A 15,453-nucleotide genomic window follows, 5' to 3' on the forward strand; every position below is an offset into this window, starting at 1 on the left:
AGTTCAGTGTGTCAAATCGGAGGGTCTGTTGTTCGGACCTCTGGCAGTCTCTATGGGGGTAACACAGGGTTAAAATCTCGGGCCGACTCGCTTCTCTGTATACATCAATGATGTCGTTCTTGCTGCTGGTGATTCTCTGATCCACCTCTACGCAGACGATACCATTCTGTATACTGTATATTTAATGGTTCATTAAATCAGTCTAAAACTTTGCACATACACTGCTGCCATCTAATGGCCAAAATCTATATTGCGCCTGGACTGACATAATATGATGGAGAAAAAAAACAGGGAAAAAAACGCATGTTTTTTCTTTGTATTATCTTTTACCAGATCTAATGTGTTATATTCTCCCACATTCCTTTCACATTTCCACAAACCTCAAAGTGTTTCCTTTCAAATGGTATCAAGAATATGCATATCCTTGCTTCAGGTCCTAAGCTGCAGGAAGTTAGATTTGGGTCACTTCAGGCAAAAATTGCAAAAAAGGGTCCGATCCTTGAGAAAAAATGTACTCAGTTCCTCCACATGGAAATGAATGGCGGCCAACGTGAAAATACGCTGCTGTGACTGATTTGACACTGAATCCATGATGACTATGAAATGTTTCCAATGGGTCTCCTTGTTCTGTGGGAAGTTTGGGGTAGTTCTCATCTAGGGTACCATGTGATAATAATGCACATCCCAGAGCTGCCCATTCTGTCTCATCAATATACCCCAAAATGCATGCAGGTATGACCTTTGACCCCCCAAGGTGGACCCATGGAGATGTCATTAACGTTCCAATTATTTTATACATTATTTCATACCTCAAGTTAACCACATTGAGCTCCCTCCTATAGGTGGTTATGCCAGTGATAACCACATTGAGCTTCTTCCTATAGATGGTTATGCCAGTGATAACCACATTGAGCTCCCTCCTATAGGTGGTTATGCCAGTGATAACCACATTGAGCCTCCTCATATAGGTGGTTATGCCAGTGATAACCACATTGAGCTCCCTCCTATAGGTGGTTATCATACCAAAACATAACCCACAGACATGGACCTTAATGTAAATTGTCATTAGACTTTGCCACACCAGAGTGGGAAAATGTGTGAAATGTGTCCCTCTGGGCCATGGACTCATGTGGGATGCATACTGTGTCTTTAATCATTGTGTAATCCATATTTGGCTCTTAATGTGTTTTTTATGCTATTTTTATTATGTTAATTCAGAATGTATTATTGTTTTTTTTATTGTGAGAAATAAAACCAAATTCTGTTGTCATTGATATCAGAAAAGGGTCCAACTGACTGACTGCCTGGCTGACTGACTGGCTGACTGACTGCCTGGCTGACTGACTGCCTGGCTGACTGACTGCCTGGCTGGCTGACTGCCTGACTGGCTAAATGTTACGTTTGCTACCAAATAAGTTGTTTTCGGCAATGATCAAAAAACAACTCCAAAACGCCATTCCTTCCCCAACAGGCTGAACAGGTTTAATGAACGTGTGTAAAAATGTGCCCTAACAAGCGTTCTAATCACGTTAACACACTGGACATGTGAAAAAATCACGTGTACAAAAATGACATTTGACACTTGAAAAAAGCAAGTGAAAAATGACAATTACAAGTGTTCAGAAGAGTCCGGGTAAAAGACGATTTTGTGACTTTGTGACTGTGCTAACTAGTGTCGAGCACCAAAACGAGCACAGCACTGATTTGATTGGCTGCTATTGACCACGTTGCCCCATCCACGCCTGCCTGTTAGGTTACGCCCTCGCAAACCTTTTCTCTTCTGTGATTCGCTGTTACTAAGTAACGGATTGCAAAGTATCGATTGGTTGTTGACTGGGTAAGGAAACGGGAAGCTCAAATGCAGGTTTCGTGCGTGATAAGCCCGAAACTGAGGTGTCTCGAAGACAGAAATACCTGTATATTTCTTACAAAGTAGGCAAGATAACTTCTCGGGACAGACTCTAGTCATATATTACTATTCACCTTTGGTGGTTGGTCGTTAATAGGACAAAATGGGTTGCTGGTTTTCCAAAAAATCTAAAAGAAAATCACCCGAAAAAGAACCTACGACGACGGTAGAAGAGAACACGACCAGCAACAACATTGCCCTCAGCAGCAATGCAACTGAGGATCCACCTAAACAATACAGCTGGGACAAACGTGAAAAGGTTTGAAGGAGATGCATGCATGGCCAGATAGACTAACTAGCGACATGGTTGTAACTGTAGTTAACATGTCAAAGACTTTTCAAGTCAGGGATTTTCTCAAGTGCTTGTGAACCAATTATCTGGGTTTATATACATTATTGTTGCTAACAGACTGCCTTGAAAACAGATTGTAGCAAACAAGGTTAGGGTGATACACGGATATATTTTGTCTACCTAGCTAGCCTGGTAGCTCGATAGATAGAGCTCATTATCGGCTTAAAGTCAGTCCAAGACACGTAACAATTTTGTTTGGCAGCTAGTTGGTCATGTACCTGAATACACCGGATTTGCATATAAACAGTTACAACCGATATTCGCGCTTACAAACCTCAATATCTGTGAAACTACTTGAGCTACAAACTCCAAATAAGTGTCATGATATTGGAAATATTGTGCACAACAACGCATAGGTCTTATTTTCAAGATTTGGACATTCATTTTCTTTCCAAAGCTGATAAACATGGAAATGTGAGCAGCATTTTGTATTCCTAGTTGAATTATTTAGGGAGCGTAAACAAAGTACAAACTTTTTTTTACATTCGAATTTCAGAAGCTCCTTGGTCATGTGACCTACTGACTTCAAACAAGGTTCAGAATGTCCACTCAGTGGCCCTACACGTTGCACACCCTTTAGTTTGTCCATTTTCATCTCACACGATTTTACATTCATTTTGTAATCTTGAGAATTTTAATAGCTCCTTGGTCATGTGACCTACTGACCTCCAACTACTCCACGGACTGGCGGAGACGGGCGCCGCGAGGAGTCCAGCGCGATAACGTGACCGATCCTGGAGAAGCTGGCGGGAGCCCCGGGGAGAGTTCTCTTTTCTTTGTGAAGGGCGCCCTGGAATGGGTTCGCCCCGAGAGAGGGGCCCAAGCCCTGGAATGGGTTCGCCCCGAGGGGCCCAAGCCCTGGAATGGGTTCGCCCCGAGGGGCCCAAGCCCTGGAATGGGTTCGCCCCGAGGGGCCCAAGCCCTGGAAAGCTTTGCAGTTTCGGTGGCGTCCGGTGAGCTCTCGCTGGCCCTTGAAAATCCTGGGGGTACCCATATCCGCAGCAGGTCTACAAGGTGAACAGCCTCTGGCAAGTTATAACAATGTAGATAAGGGAAGTTGGCAAGTCAAATCCTGTAACTTCGGGATAAGGATTGGCACTAAGGGCTGGTTCGGTCGGGCTGGGGTGCGAAGTGGGGCTCGAGCCGCGGCTGGGGAAGCAGTCGCTCCGTCGTCCTCTTGCCACCGTTGGAAGTTCAATGCCACTTTATATAATGTTTACATACCCTACTCATCTCATATGTATATACTGTACTCTACCATCTACTGCATCTTTATGTAATAAATGTATCACTAGCCACTTTATATAATGTTTACATACCCTACTCATCTCATATGTATATACTGTACTCTATACCATCTACTGCATCTTGCCATCTTTATGTAATGTATCACTAGCCACTTTATATAATGTTTACATACCCTACAATACTCATCTCATATGTATATACTGTACTCTACCATCTACTGCATCTTTATGTAATAAATGTATCACTAGCCACTTTATATAATGTTTACATACCCTACTCATCTCATATGTATATACTGTACTCTATACCATCTACTGCATCTTGCCTATGCCGTTCTGTACCATCACTCATCCATATATCTTTATGTACATATTCTTATTCATTCCTTTACACTGTGTGTATTTTTATATTTGTTTACCTTTATTTAACCAGGCAAGTCAGTTAAGAACAAATTCTTATTTTCAATGACGGCCTGGGAACAGTGGGTTAATTGCCTGTTCAGGGGCAGAACGACAGATTTGTACCTTGTCAGCTCTGGGATTTGAACTTGCAACCTTTCGGTTACTAGTCCAATGCTCTAACCACTAGACGACCCTATAAGGTAGTTGTTGTGAAATTGTTAGGTTAGATTACTTGTTAGATATTACTGCATGGTCGGAACAAGAAGCACAAGCATTTCGCTACACTCACAATAACATCTGCTAACCAGGTGTATGTGACCAATAAAAATGGCTTTGATTTGATTCTTGTCCTGTCCCCCTGCAGGTTGACCCGAAGGACTTCATGCTAACGGGGCTGAAGGATGCCACGGTGGGCCGTCTGCCAGGCAAGCTGAACGGACAGCAGTTTGTCATCCAGGACTGTGACAACTGTAAGATCTTCGTGTTGGACCACTCCGCCACCATCACCATCGACGACTGCACTAACTGCTGTATCGTTATGGGGCCAGTGAAGGGCAGTGTGTTCTTCAGGGACTGTAAGGACATCAAGTGTGTGGTGGCCTGCCAGCAGTTCAGGACCAGGGACTGTCAGAAGATGGAGGTGTTCCTGTGTTGCGCCACTCAGCCCATCATCGAGGCGTCCACAGGGATGAAGTTCAGCTGCTTCCAGTACTACTACCCCGAGCTGGCCTTCCACTTCAAGGACGCAGGCCTCAGCATCTTCAACAACAACTGGAGCAACGTCCATGACTTCACGCCCGTCTCAGGGGAGACCAACTGGAGCCTGCTGCCTGAGGACACTGTGGTGTTGGACCATGTTCCAGTCCCTGACCCGGAGTCAGAGTTTAAATCAGTCCGGATCTCAGCTGAGGCATCCTGCAGCATCGTACCCATGACCAAAGGAGGCAGACGCAAGGAGAGTGACGAGTCCTGTCTGTTTGTGTTCTTCTCTGGGGACTACACCACTGCTAACGCCCGGAAACTCATTGATGAGGTGAGGAGGAGGGGAGGAAGTCAGTACAGGGTCGTTCCACCTCCAAAAAGCACCAGAATCCCGTTGAATCCCACCGTCTCAGATTTTCTGGAATCATTTCTGTTAGAAATAAGATCACTGTTCCTGCAATATTATTTAGGTGAAATATAATTTGATCTCTGAGAAATTAAGATAATTGATTGCACCCAAATTAGCCATTTTTTTATTGATAAGATTCATATAATATTTAATACATTTAGTACCTAACATCTGATTTGGACCAACATGTTTTCCCAACAATGAGTTAGACACGGGGTCAGACAGGGGGTCAGACACGGGGTCAGACAGGGGGTTAGACACAGGGTTAGACACGGGGTCAGACAGGGGGTCAGACACGGGGTCAGACAGGGGGTCAGACACGGGGTCAGACAGGGGGTTAGACACGGGGTCAGACACGGGGTCAGGCACGGGGTCAGACACGGGGTCAGACACGGGGTTAGACACAGGGTTAGACACGGGGTCAGACAGGGGGTCAGACAGGGGGTCAGACAGGGGGTTAGACAGGGGGTCAGACACGGGGTCAGACAGGGGGTTAGACACAGGGTCAGACACGGGGTCAGACAGGGGGTCAGACAGGGGGTCAGACACGGGGTCAGACACGGGGTCAGACAGGGGGTCAGACACGGGGTCAGACACGGGGTCAGACAGGGGGTTAGACACGGGGTCAGACACGGGGTCGGACAGGGGGTCAGACACGGGGTCAGACAGGGGGTCAGACAGGGGGTTAGACACAGGGTCAGACACGGGGTCAGACAGGGGGTTAGACACAGGGTCAGACACAGGGTCAGACACGGGGTCAGACAGGGGGTCAGACACGGGGTCAGACAGGGGGTCAAACACGGGGTCAGACAGGGGGTCAGACACGGGGTCAGACACGGGGTCAGACACGGGGTCAGACAGGGGGTTAGACACAGGGTCAGACACGGGGTCAGACAGGGGGTAAGACACGGGGTCAGACAGGGGGTTAGACACGGGGTCGGACAGGGGGTCAGACAGGGGGTTAGACAGGGGGTCAGACAGGGGGTCAGACAGGGGGTTAGACAGGGGGTTAGACACAGGGTCAGACACGGGGTTAGACAGGGGGTTAGACACAGGGGGTTAGACACAGGGTCAGACACAGGGTTAGACAGGGGGTCAGACAGGGGGTTATACACGGGGTCAGACACAGGGTTAGACAGGGGGTCAGACAGGGGGTTAGACACAGGGTCAGACACAGGGTTAGACAGGGGGTCGGACAGGGGGTCAGACACGGGGTCAGACATGGGGTTAGACACAGGGTTAGACACAGGGTCAGACAGGGGGTTAGACACTGTTTTAGACGGGGGTTAGACCGGGTCAGACAAGGGAGGTCAGACACGGGGTCAGATACAGTTTTAGACATGGGTTAGACACGGGGTCAGACACGGTGTTAGACACTGTTTTAGACAGGGGTTAGACATTAGGAATCCATTAGGAATCCTAATGTGTGGCCCTTCAGTTATATGAATTATATTAACCATCTGTTTGAGGGGGTTCTTATAAAAATGTCTGCTCCTTCCTCAACAAAGTAGTTTGAATATTCTTTAGTGATTCCAAACATACAGGTGATACAGCACATACATTACAGGATACAGCACATACATTACAGGCTACAGCACATATATTACAGGATACAGCACATACATTACAGGATACAGCACATATATTACAGGCTACAGCACATATATTACAGGCTACAGTACATATATTACAGGATATGTGTCGGTGCGTGGGGGTACATGTGTCTGGCCCCGACACGTGAACCCCCCCACGCCCCGACACACGGACCCCCCCCACGCTCCGACACATGGACCCCCCACGCCCGACACATGGACCCCCCACGCCCGACACATGGACCCCCCACGCCCCGACACATGGACCCCCCACGCCCCGACACATGGACCCCCCACGCCCCGACACATGGACCCCTCCCCACGCCCCGACACACGGACCCCCCCACGCCCCGACACACGGACCCCCCCCACGCCCCGACACATGGACCCCCCCCACGCCCGACACATGGACCCCCCCCACGCCCGACACATGGACCCCCCCCACGCCCGACACATGGACCCCCCCCCCCACGCCCGACACATGGACCCCCCCCCCCCACGCCCGACACATGGACCCCCCCACGCCCGACACACGGACCCCCCCCACGCCCCGACACACGGACCCCCCCACGCCCGACACATGGACCCCCCCCCACTTGTTGGACCCCTCGCTTGTTAGGTTTCAATCGCTTGTTAGGTTTCAGTCGCCTGTTAGGTTTCAGTCGCCTGTTAGGTTTCAAACGCTTGTTAGGTTTCAGTCGCTTGTTAGGTTTCAGTCGCTTGTTAGGTTTCAGTCGCTTGTTAGGTTTCAGTCGCTTGTTAGGTTTCAGTCGCTTGTTAGGTTTCAGTCGCTTGCTGCAATAGGACAAGATTTTTGTGCTTTGGCCACTGGCCAGATTTCCAACTACCAGGTGATTTGTAATTATTTATTTTATCCATTGAGGTCCTTCTGATCTAAACTACTGGCCATCCTCCATATGAGGAAGTGAAACTACTGGCCATCCTCCATATGAGGAAGTGAAACTACTGGCCATCCTCCAGATGAGGAAGTGAAACTACTGGCCATCCTCCAGATGAGGAAGTGAAACTACTGGCCACCCTCCATATGAGGAAGTGAAACTACTGGCCATCCTCGAGAAGAGGAAGTGAAACTACTGGCCATCCTCCAGAAGAGGAAGTGAAACTACTGGCCATCCTCCAGATGAGGAAGTGAAACTACTGGCCATCCTCCAGAAGAGGAAACTACTGGCCATCCTCCAGAAGAGGAAGTGAAACTACTGGCCATCCTCCAGAAGAGGAAGTGAAACTACTGGCCATCCTCCAGAAGAGGAAGTGAAACTACTGGCCATCCTCCAGAAGAGGAAGTGAAACTACTGGACATCCTCCAGAAGAGGAAGTGAAACTACTGGCCATCCTCCAGAAGAGGAAGTGAAACTACTGGCCATCCTCCAGAAGAGGAAGTGAAACTACTGGCCATCCTCCAGAAGAGGAAGTGAAACTACTGGCCATCCTCCAGAAGAGGAAGTGAAACTACTGGCCATCCTCCAGAAGAGGAAGTGAAACTACTGGCCATCCTCCAGATGAGGAAGTGAAACTACTGGCCATCCTCCAGAAGAGGAAGTGAAACTACTGGCCATCCTCCAGAAGAGGAAGTGAAACTACTGGCCATCCTCCAGAAGAGGAAGTGAAACTACTGGCCATCCTCCAGAAGAGGAAGTGAAACTACTGGCCATCCTCCAGAAGAGGAAGTGAAACTACTGGCCATCCTCCAGAAGAGGAAGTGAAACTACTGGCCATCCTCCAGATGAGGAAGTGAAACTACTGGCCATCCTCCAGAAGAGGAAGTGAAACTACTGGCCATCCTCCAGAAGAGGAAGTGAAACTACTGGCCATCCTCCAGAAGAGGAAGTGAAACTACTGGCCATCCTCCAGATGAGGAAGTGAAACTACTGTCCATCCTCCAGAAGAGGAAGTGAAACTACTGGCCATCCTCCAGAAGAGGAAGTGAAACTACTGGCCATCCACCAGAAGAGGACATGTGTCATGGTGTCCCCTTCCTCCCTCCTCTACCCAGACAGTTATTTAGAAATGCAGAACAATTTAAGTTGTTACGGTCATATGAGGCCATGCAATCAATGACAGTCCTTGAGTGAACGACATTGAGACTGTGAGATAATGTTGAATACATTATTATTATTATTAGAGACACAACACCAGAACTATCAGTTTGCTGACGCAACTTCCAGAGGTCTGATTAGGCTACTTTCTGCTCAGTAGAAACACAGATTGTGCATCCCAAATGATCTATTGTAGTAGTAGTGATCTATTGTAGTAGTAGTAGTGATCTATTGTAGTAGTAGTAGTGATCTATTGTAGTAGTAGTAGTAGTAGTAGTGATCTATTGTAGTAGTAGTGATCTATTGTAGTAGTAGTAGTAGTAGTGATCTATTGTAGTAGTAGTAGTAGTAGTAGTAGTAGTAGTAGTAGTAGTGATCTATTGTTGTAGTAGTAGTAGTAGTAGTAGTAGTAGTGATCTATTGTAGTAGTAGTAGTAGTAGTAGTCGTAGTGATCTATTGTAGTAGTAGTGATCTATTGTAGTAGTAGTAGTAGTAGTAGTGATCTATTGTAGTAGTAGTGATCTATTGTAGTAGTAGTAGTGATCTATTGTAGTAGTAGTGATCTATTGTAGTAGTAGTAGTAGTAGTGATCTATTGTAGTAGTAGTAGTAGTGATCTATTGTAGTAGTAGTGATCTATTGTAGTAGTAGTGATCTATTGTTGTAGTAGTAGTAGTAGTAGTAGTAGTGATCTATTGTAGTAGTAGTGATCTATTGTAGTAGTAGTAGTAGTGATCTATTGTAGTAGTAGTGATCTATTGTAGTAGTAGTAGTAGTGATCTATTGTAGTAGTAGTAGTGATCTATTGTAGTAGTAGTGATCTATTGTAGTTGTAGTAGTGATCTATTGTAGTAGTAGTGATCTATTGTAGTAGTAGTAGTAGTAGTAGTAGTGGTGATCTATTGTAGTAGTAGTGATCTATTGTAGTAGTAGTGATCTATTGTAGTTGTAGTAGTGATCTATTGTAGTAGTAGTGATCTATTGTAGTAGTAGTGATCTATTGTAGTAGTAGTGATCTATTGTAGTAGTAGTAGTGATCTATTGTAGTAGTAGTGATCTATTGTAGTTGTAGTAGTGATCTATTGTAGTAGTAGTGATCTATTGTAGTAGTAGTAGTAGTAGTAGTGATCTATTGTAGTAGTAGTGATCTATTGTAGTAGTAGTAGTAGTGATCTATTGTAGTAGTAGTAGTAGTGATCTATTGTAGTAGTAGGGATCTATTGTAGTAGTAGGGATCTATTGTAGTAGTAGGGATCTATTGTAGTAGTAGTGATCTATTGTAGTAGTAGTGATCTATTGTAGTAGTAGTAGTGATCTATTGTAGTAGTAGTAGTGATCTATTGTAGTAGTAGTGATCTATTGTAGTAGTAGTGATCTATTGTAGTAGTAGTGATCTATTGTAGTAGTAGTAGTGATCTATTGTAGTAGTAGTGATCTATTGTAGTAGTAGTGATCTATTGTAGTAGTAGTAGTGATCTATTGTAGTAGTAGTGATCTATTGTAGTAGTAGTGATCTATTGTAGTAGTAGTGATCTATTGTAGTAGTAGTAGTGATCTATTGTAGTAGTAGTAGTGATCTATTGTAGTAGTAGTAGTGATCTATTGTAGTAGTAGTAGTGATCTATTGTAGTAGTAGTAGTGATCTATTGTAGTAGTAGTAGTGATCTATTGTAGTAGTAGTGATCTATTGTAGTAGTAGTGATCTATTGTAGTAGTAGTGATTTATTGTAGTAGTAGGGATCTATTGTAGTAGTAGTGATCTATTGTTGTTGTAGTGCTCTATCAAATCAAATTGTATTAGTCACATGCGCCGAATGCAACAGTGAAATGCTTACTTACGAGCCCCTAACCAACAATGCAGTACAAATAAGAATAAGAAATTAAAGTAACAAGTAAATAAAGAGCAGCAGTAAAATAACAGTAGCGAGACTATATACAGGGTATTACGGTACAGAGTCAATGTGGAGGCTATATACAGGGTATTACGGTACAGAGTCAATGTGGAGGCTATATACAGGGTATTACGGTACAGAGTCAATGTGGAGGCTATATACAGGGTATTACGGTACAGAGTCAATGTGGAGGTTATATACAGGGTGTTACGGTACAGAGTCAATGTGGAGGCTTTATACAGGGTATTACGGTACAGAGTCAATGTGGAGGCTATATACAGGGTATTACGGTACAGAGTCAATGTGGAGGCTATATACAGGGTATTACGGTACAGAGTCAATGTGGAGGCTATATACAGATTATTACGGTACAGAGTCAATGTGGAGGCTATATACAGGTTATTACGGTACAGAGTCAATGTGGAGGCTATATACAGGGTATTACGGTACAGAGTCAATGTGGAGGCTATATACAGGGTATTACGGTACAGAGTCAATGTGGAGGCTATATACAGGGTATTACGGTACAGAGTCAATGTGGAGGCAACATACAGGGGGTACCGGTACAGAGTCAATGTGGAGGCTATATACAGGGTATTACGGTACAGAGTCAATGTGGAGGCTATATACAGGGTATTACGGTACAGAGTCAATGTGGAGGCTATATACAGGGTATTACGGTACAGAGTCAATGTGGAGGCAACATACAGGGGGTACCGGTACAGAGTCAATGTGGAGGCTATATACAGGGTATTACGGTACAGAGTCAATGTGGAGGCTATATACAGGGTATTACGGTACAGAGTCAATGTGGAGGTTATATACAGGGTATTACGGTACAGAGTCAATGTGGAGGCAACATACAGGGGGTACCGGTACAGAGTCAATGTGGAGGCAACATACAGGGGGTACCGGTACAGAGTCAATGTGGAGGCTATATACAGGGTATTACGGTACAGAGTCAATGTGGAGGCTATATACAGGGTATTACGGTACAGAGTCAATGTGGAGGCTATATACAGGGTATTACGGTACAGAGTCAATGTGGAGGCTATATACAGGGGGTACCGGTACAGAGTCAATGTGGAGGCTATATACAGGGTATTACGGTACAGAGTCAATGTGGAGGCAACATACAGGGGGTACCGGTACAGAGTCAATGTGGAGGCTATATACAGGGTATTACGGTACAGAGTCAATGTGGAGGCTATATACAGGGTATTACGGTACAGAGTCAATGTGGAGGTTATATACAGGGTATTACGGTACAGAGTCAATGTGGAGGCTATATACAGGGTATTACGGTACAGAGTCAATGTGGAGGCTATATACAGGGGGTACCGGTACAGAGTCAATGTGGAGGCTATATACAGGGTATTACGGTACAGAGTCAATGTGGAGTCTAAACAGGGGTTACTGGTACAGAGTCAATGTGCGGGGGCACCGATTTGTCAAGGTAATTGAGGTTAAATGTACATGTAGATAGAGTTATTAAAGTGACTATGCATAGATGATAACAGTGAGTAGCAGCAGTGTAAAAAAAGGGGGGGGCGCAATGCAAATAGTCTGGGTAGACATTTGACTAGATGTTCAGGAGTCTTATGGCTTGGGGGCAGAAGCTGTTTAGAAGCCTCTTGGACCTAGACTTGGCGCTCTGGTACCGCTTGCCGTGCGGTAGCAGAGTGAACAGTCTGGGACCAGGTTGACTGGAGTCTTTGACAATTTTTAGGGCCCTCCTCTGACACCTCCTGGAGGTCCTGGATGGCAGGAAGCTTGGCCCCGGTGATGTACTGGGCTGTACGTACTACCCTCTGTAGTGCCTTGAGGTCAGAGGATGAGCAGTTGCCATACCAGGCAGTGATGCAACCAGTTACCATGCTCTCGATGGTGTAGCTGTTGAACCTTTTGAGGATCTGGGGACAAATGCCAAATCTTTTCAGTCTCCTGAGGGGAATAGATTTTGTCGTGCCCGCTTCACGACTGTCTTACAATGGCTAGCCTCAAATCGTTGTATTTTTCTTGTGCATTTTACCATTTTGCTATTTGCCTCAAGACTCTTGCATGCTTTGTTGACTATGAACTTTCTTGTTTACCCAACCGTGGGACAGTCTGTTTGTTCCCACACTCGGGACTCTGACTATTGGTTACATGGACTTTTGTCCCCCATCCTATTCTAACCACCCCTCATCGGCTTTGTATTCAATCAATCAATCAATCAAATGTATTTATGAAGCCCTTCTTACATCAGCTGATATCTCAAAGTGCTGTACAGAAACCCAGCCTAAAACCCCAAACCGCAAGCAATGCAGGTGAAGAAGCACAGTGGCTTGGAAAAACTCCCTAGAAAGGCCAAAATCTAGGAAGAAACCTAGAGAGGAATCAGGCTATGAGGGGTGGCCAGTCCTCTTCTGGCTGTGCCGGATGGAGATTATAACAGAACATGGCCAAGATGTTCAAATGTTCATAAATGACCAGCATGGTCAAATAATAATAATCACAGTGGTTGTCGAGGGTGCAACAGGTCAGCACCTCAGGAGTAGATGTCAGTTGGCTTTTCATAGCCGATCATTCAGAGTATCTCTACTGCTCCTGCTGTCTCTAGAGAGTTGAAAACAGCAGGTCTGGGACAGGTAGCACGTCCGGTGAACAGATCAGGGTTCCATAGCCGCAGGCAGAACAGTTGAAACTGGAGCAGCAGCACGGCCAGGTGGACTGGGGACAGCAAGGAGTCATCAGCCCAGGTAGTCCTGAGGCATGGTCCTAGGGCTCAGGGAGGGAGGAGGGGGGTGTGTGTGTGAGAGGGAGAGAGAGAGTGAGAGAGAGAGAGGAAGAAAAAATAATAATACTTAAATTCACACAGCCCCCCAACGCATAAATACTGGAGGCTGAGAAAGGAGTGGTCAGGAGACACTGTGGCCCCATCCGATGACACCCCCAGACAGGGCCAAACAGAAAGGATATAACCCCCACACCACTAGAGGGATATCTTCAACGACAAACTTACCATCCTGAGCCGAGGCCGAGTATAGCCGACAAAGATCTCCTTCACAGCACAACCCAAGGGGGGGCGCAACCCGGACAGGAAGATCACGTCAGTGACTCAACCCACTCAAGTGATGCACCCCTCCTAGGGACGGCATGGAAGAGCACCAGTAAGCCAGTGACTCAGCCCCCGTAATAGGGTTAGAGGCAGAGAATCCAAGTGGAGAGAGAGGAACAGGCCAGGCAGAGACAGCAAGGGTGGTTCGTTGCTCCAGTGCCTTTCCGTTCACCTTCACACTCCTAGGCCAGACTACACTCAATCATAGGACCTACTGAAGAGATGAGTCTTCAATAAAGACTTAAAGTTTGAGACCGAGTCTGCGTCTCTCACATGGGTAGGCAGACCATTCCATAAAAATGGAGCTCTATAGTAGAAAGCCCTGCCTCCAGCTCTTTGCTTAGAAATTCTAGGGACAGTAAGGAGGCCTGCGTCTTGCGACCGTAGCGTATGTGTAGTTATGTACGGCAGGACCAAATCGGAAAGATAGGTAGGAGCAAGCCCATGTAATGCTTGGTAGGTTAGCAGTAAAACCTAGGTAGGTTAGCAGTAAAACATTGAAATCAGCCCTTGCCTTAACAGGAAGCCAGTGTAGAGAGGCTAGCACTGGAGTAATATGATCAAATTTTGGGGTTCTAGTCAAGATTCTAGCAGCCGTGTTTAGCACTAACTGAAGTTTATTTAGTGCTTTATCCAGGTAGCCGAAAAGTAGAGCATTGCAGTAGTCTAACCTAGAAGTGGCAAAAGCATGGATAAATCTTTCTGCATCATTTTTGGACAGAACGTTTCAGATTTTTGCAATGTTACGTAGATGGAAAAGAGCTGTCCTTGAAACAGTCTTGATATGTTCTTCAAAAGAGAGATCAGGGTCCAGAGTAACGCCGAGGTTCTTCACAGTTTTATTTGAGACGACTGTACAACCATCAACATTAATTGTCAGATTCAACAGAAGATCTCTTTGTTTCTTGGGACCGAGAACAAGCATCTCTGTTTTGTCCGAGTTTAAAAGTAGAAAGTTTGGCAGCCATCCACTTCCTTATGTCTGAAACACAGGCTTCCAGGGAGGGCAATTTCGGGGCTTCACCATGTTTCATCGAAATGTACAGCTCTGTGTGTCATCCGCATAGCAGTAAAAGTTAACATTATGTTTCCGAATGACATCACCGAGAGGTAAAATATATAGTGAAACAATAGTGGTCCTAAAACGGAACCTTGAGGCACACCGAAATTTACAGTTGCTTTGTCAGAGGACAAACTGATATCTTTCCGACAGATAAGATCTAAACAAGGCCAGAACTTGTCCGTGTAGACCAATTTGGGTTTCCAATCTCTCCAAAAGAATGTGGTGATCGATGGTATCAAAAGCTGCACTAAGGTCTAGGAGCACGAGGACAGATGCATATGCAGTTTCAGTGCTATGATGGGTTCTAAAACCAGACTGAAGCGTTTTGTATACATTGTTTGTCATCAGGAAGGCAGTGAGTTGCTGTGCAAAAGCTTTTACATTTTTTTTGAGAGGAATGAGAGATTCAGTATAGGCCGATTCGTTTTTTATATTTTTCTGGGTCAATGTTTGGCTTTTTCAAGAGAGGCTTTATTACTGCCACTTTTAGTGAGTTTGGTGGATAGAGAGACATGTATTATGTTCAACATAGGAGGGCCAAGCACAGGAGCTCTTTCAGTAGTTTAGTTGGAATAGGGTCCAGTATGCAGCTTGAAGGTTTCGAGGCCATGATTATTTTAATCAATGTGTCAAGAGATTTAGTACTAAAAAACCTGTCTCCCTTGATCCTAGGTCCTGGCCGAGTTGTGCAGACTCAGGACAACTGAGCTTTCATGTTACCTGATGAA

At 45.7% G+C, this 15,453-nt stretch overlaps 1 protein-coding gene across 1 annotated transcript in view; it reads left to right on the forward strand.

Moving 5' to 3' along the window:
• Positions 1–1,882: 1,882 nt before the first annotated feature.
• The window catches only part of LOC139410300 (protein XRP2-like), a 29,532-nt gene continuing 15,961 nt past the window's right edge, over positions 1,883–15,453 (forward strand). Inside the window, exons 1-2 of the mRNA XM_071155789.1 lie at positions 1,883–2,168; positions 4,275–4,943. Coding sequence (XP_071011890.1) covers positions 2,013–2,168; positions 4,275–4,943 — 825 coding nt within the window. The 5' untranslated portion in view covers positions 1,883–2,012. The remainder of the gene's footprint in view (positions 2,169–4,274; positions 4,944–15,453) is intronic.

Source organism: Oncorhynchus clarkii, chromosome 5 (genome assembly GCF_045791955.1).
Source record: "Oncorhynchus clarkii lewisi isolate Uvic-CL-2024 chromosome 5, UVic_Ocla_1.0, whole genome shotgun sequence".
NCBI lineage: Eukaryota > Metazoa > Chordata > Actinopteri > Salmoniformes > Salmonidae > Oncorhynchus > Oncorhynchus clarkii.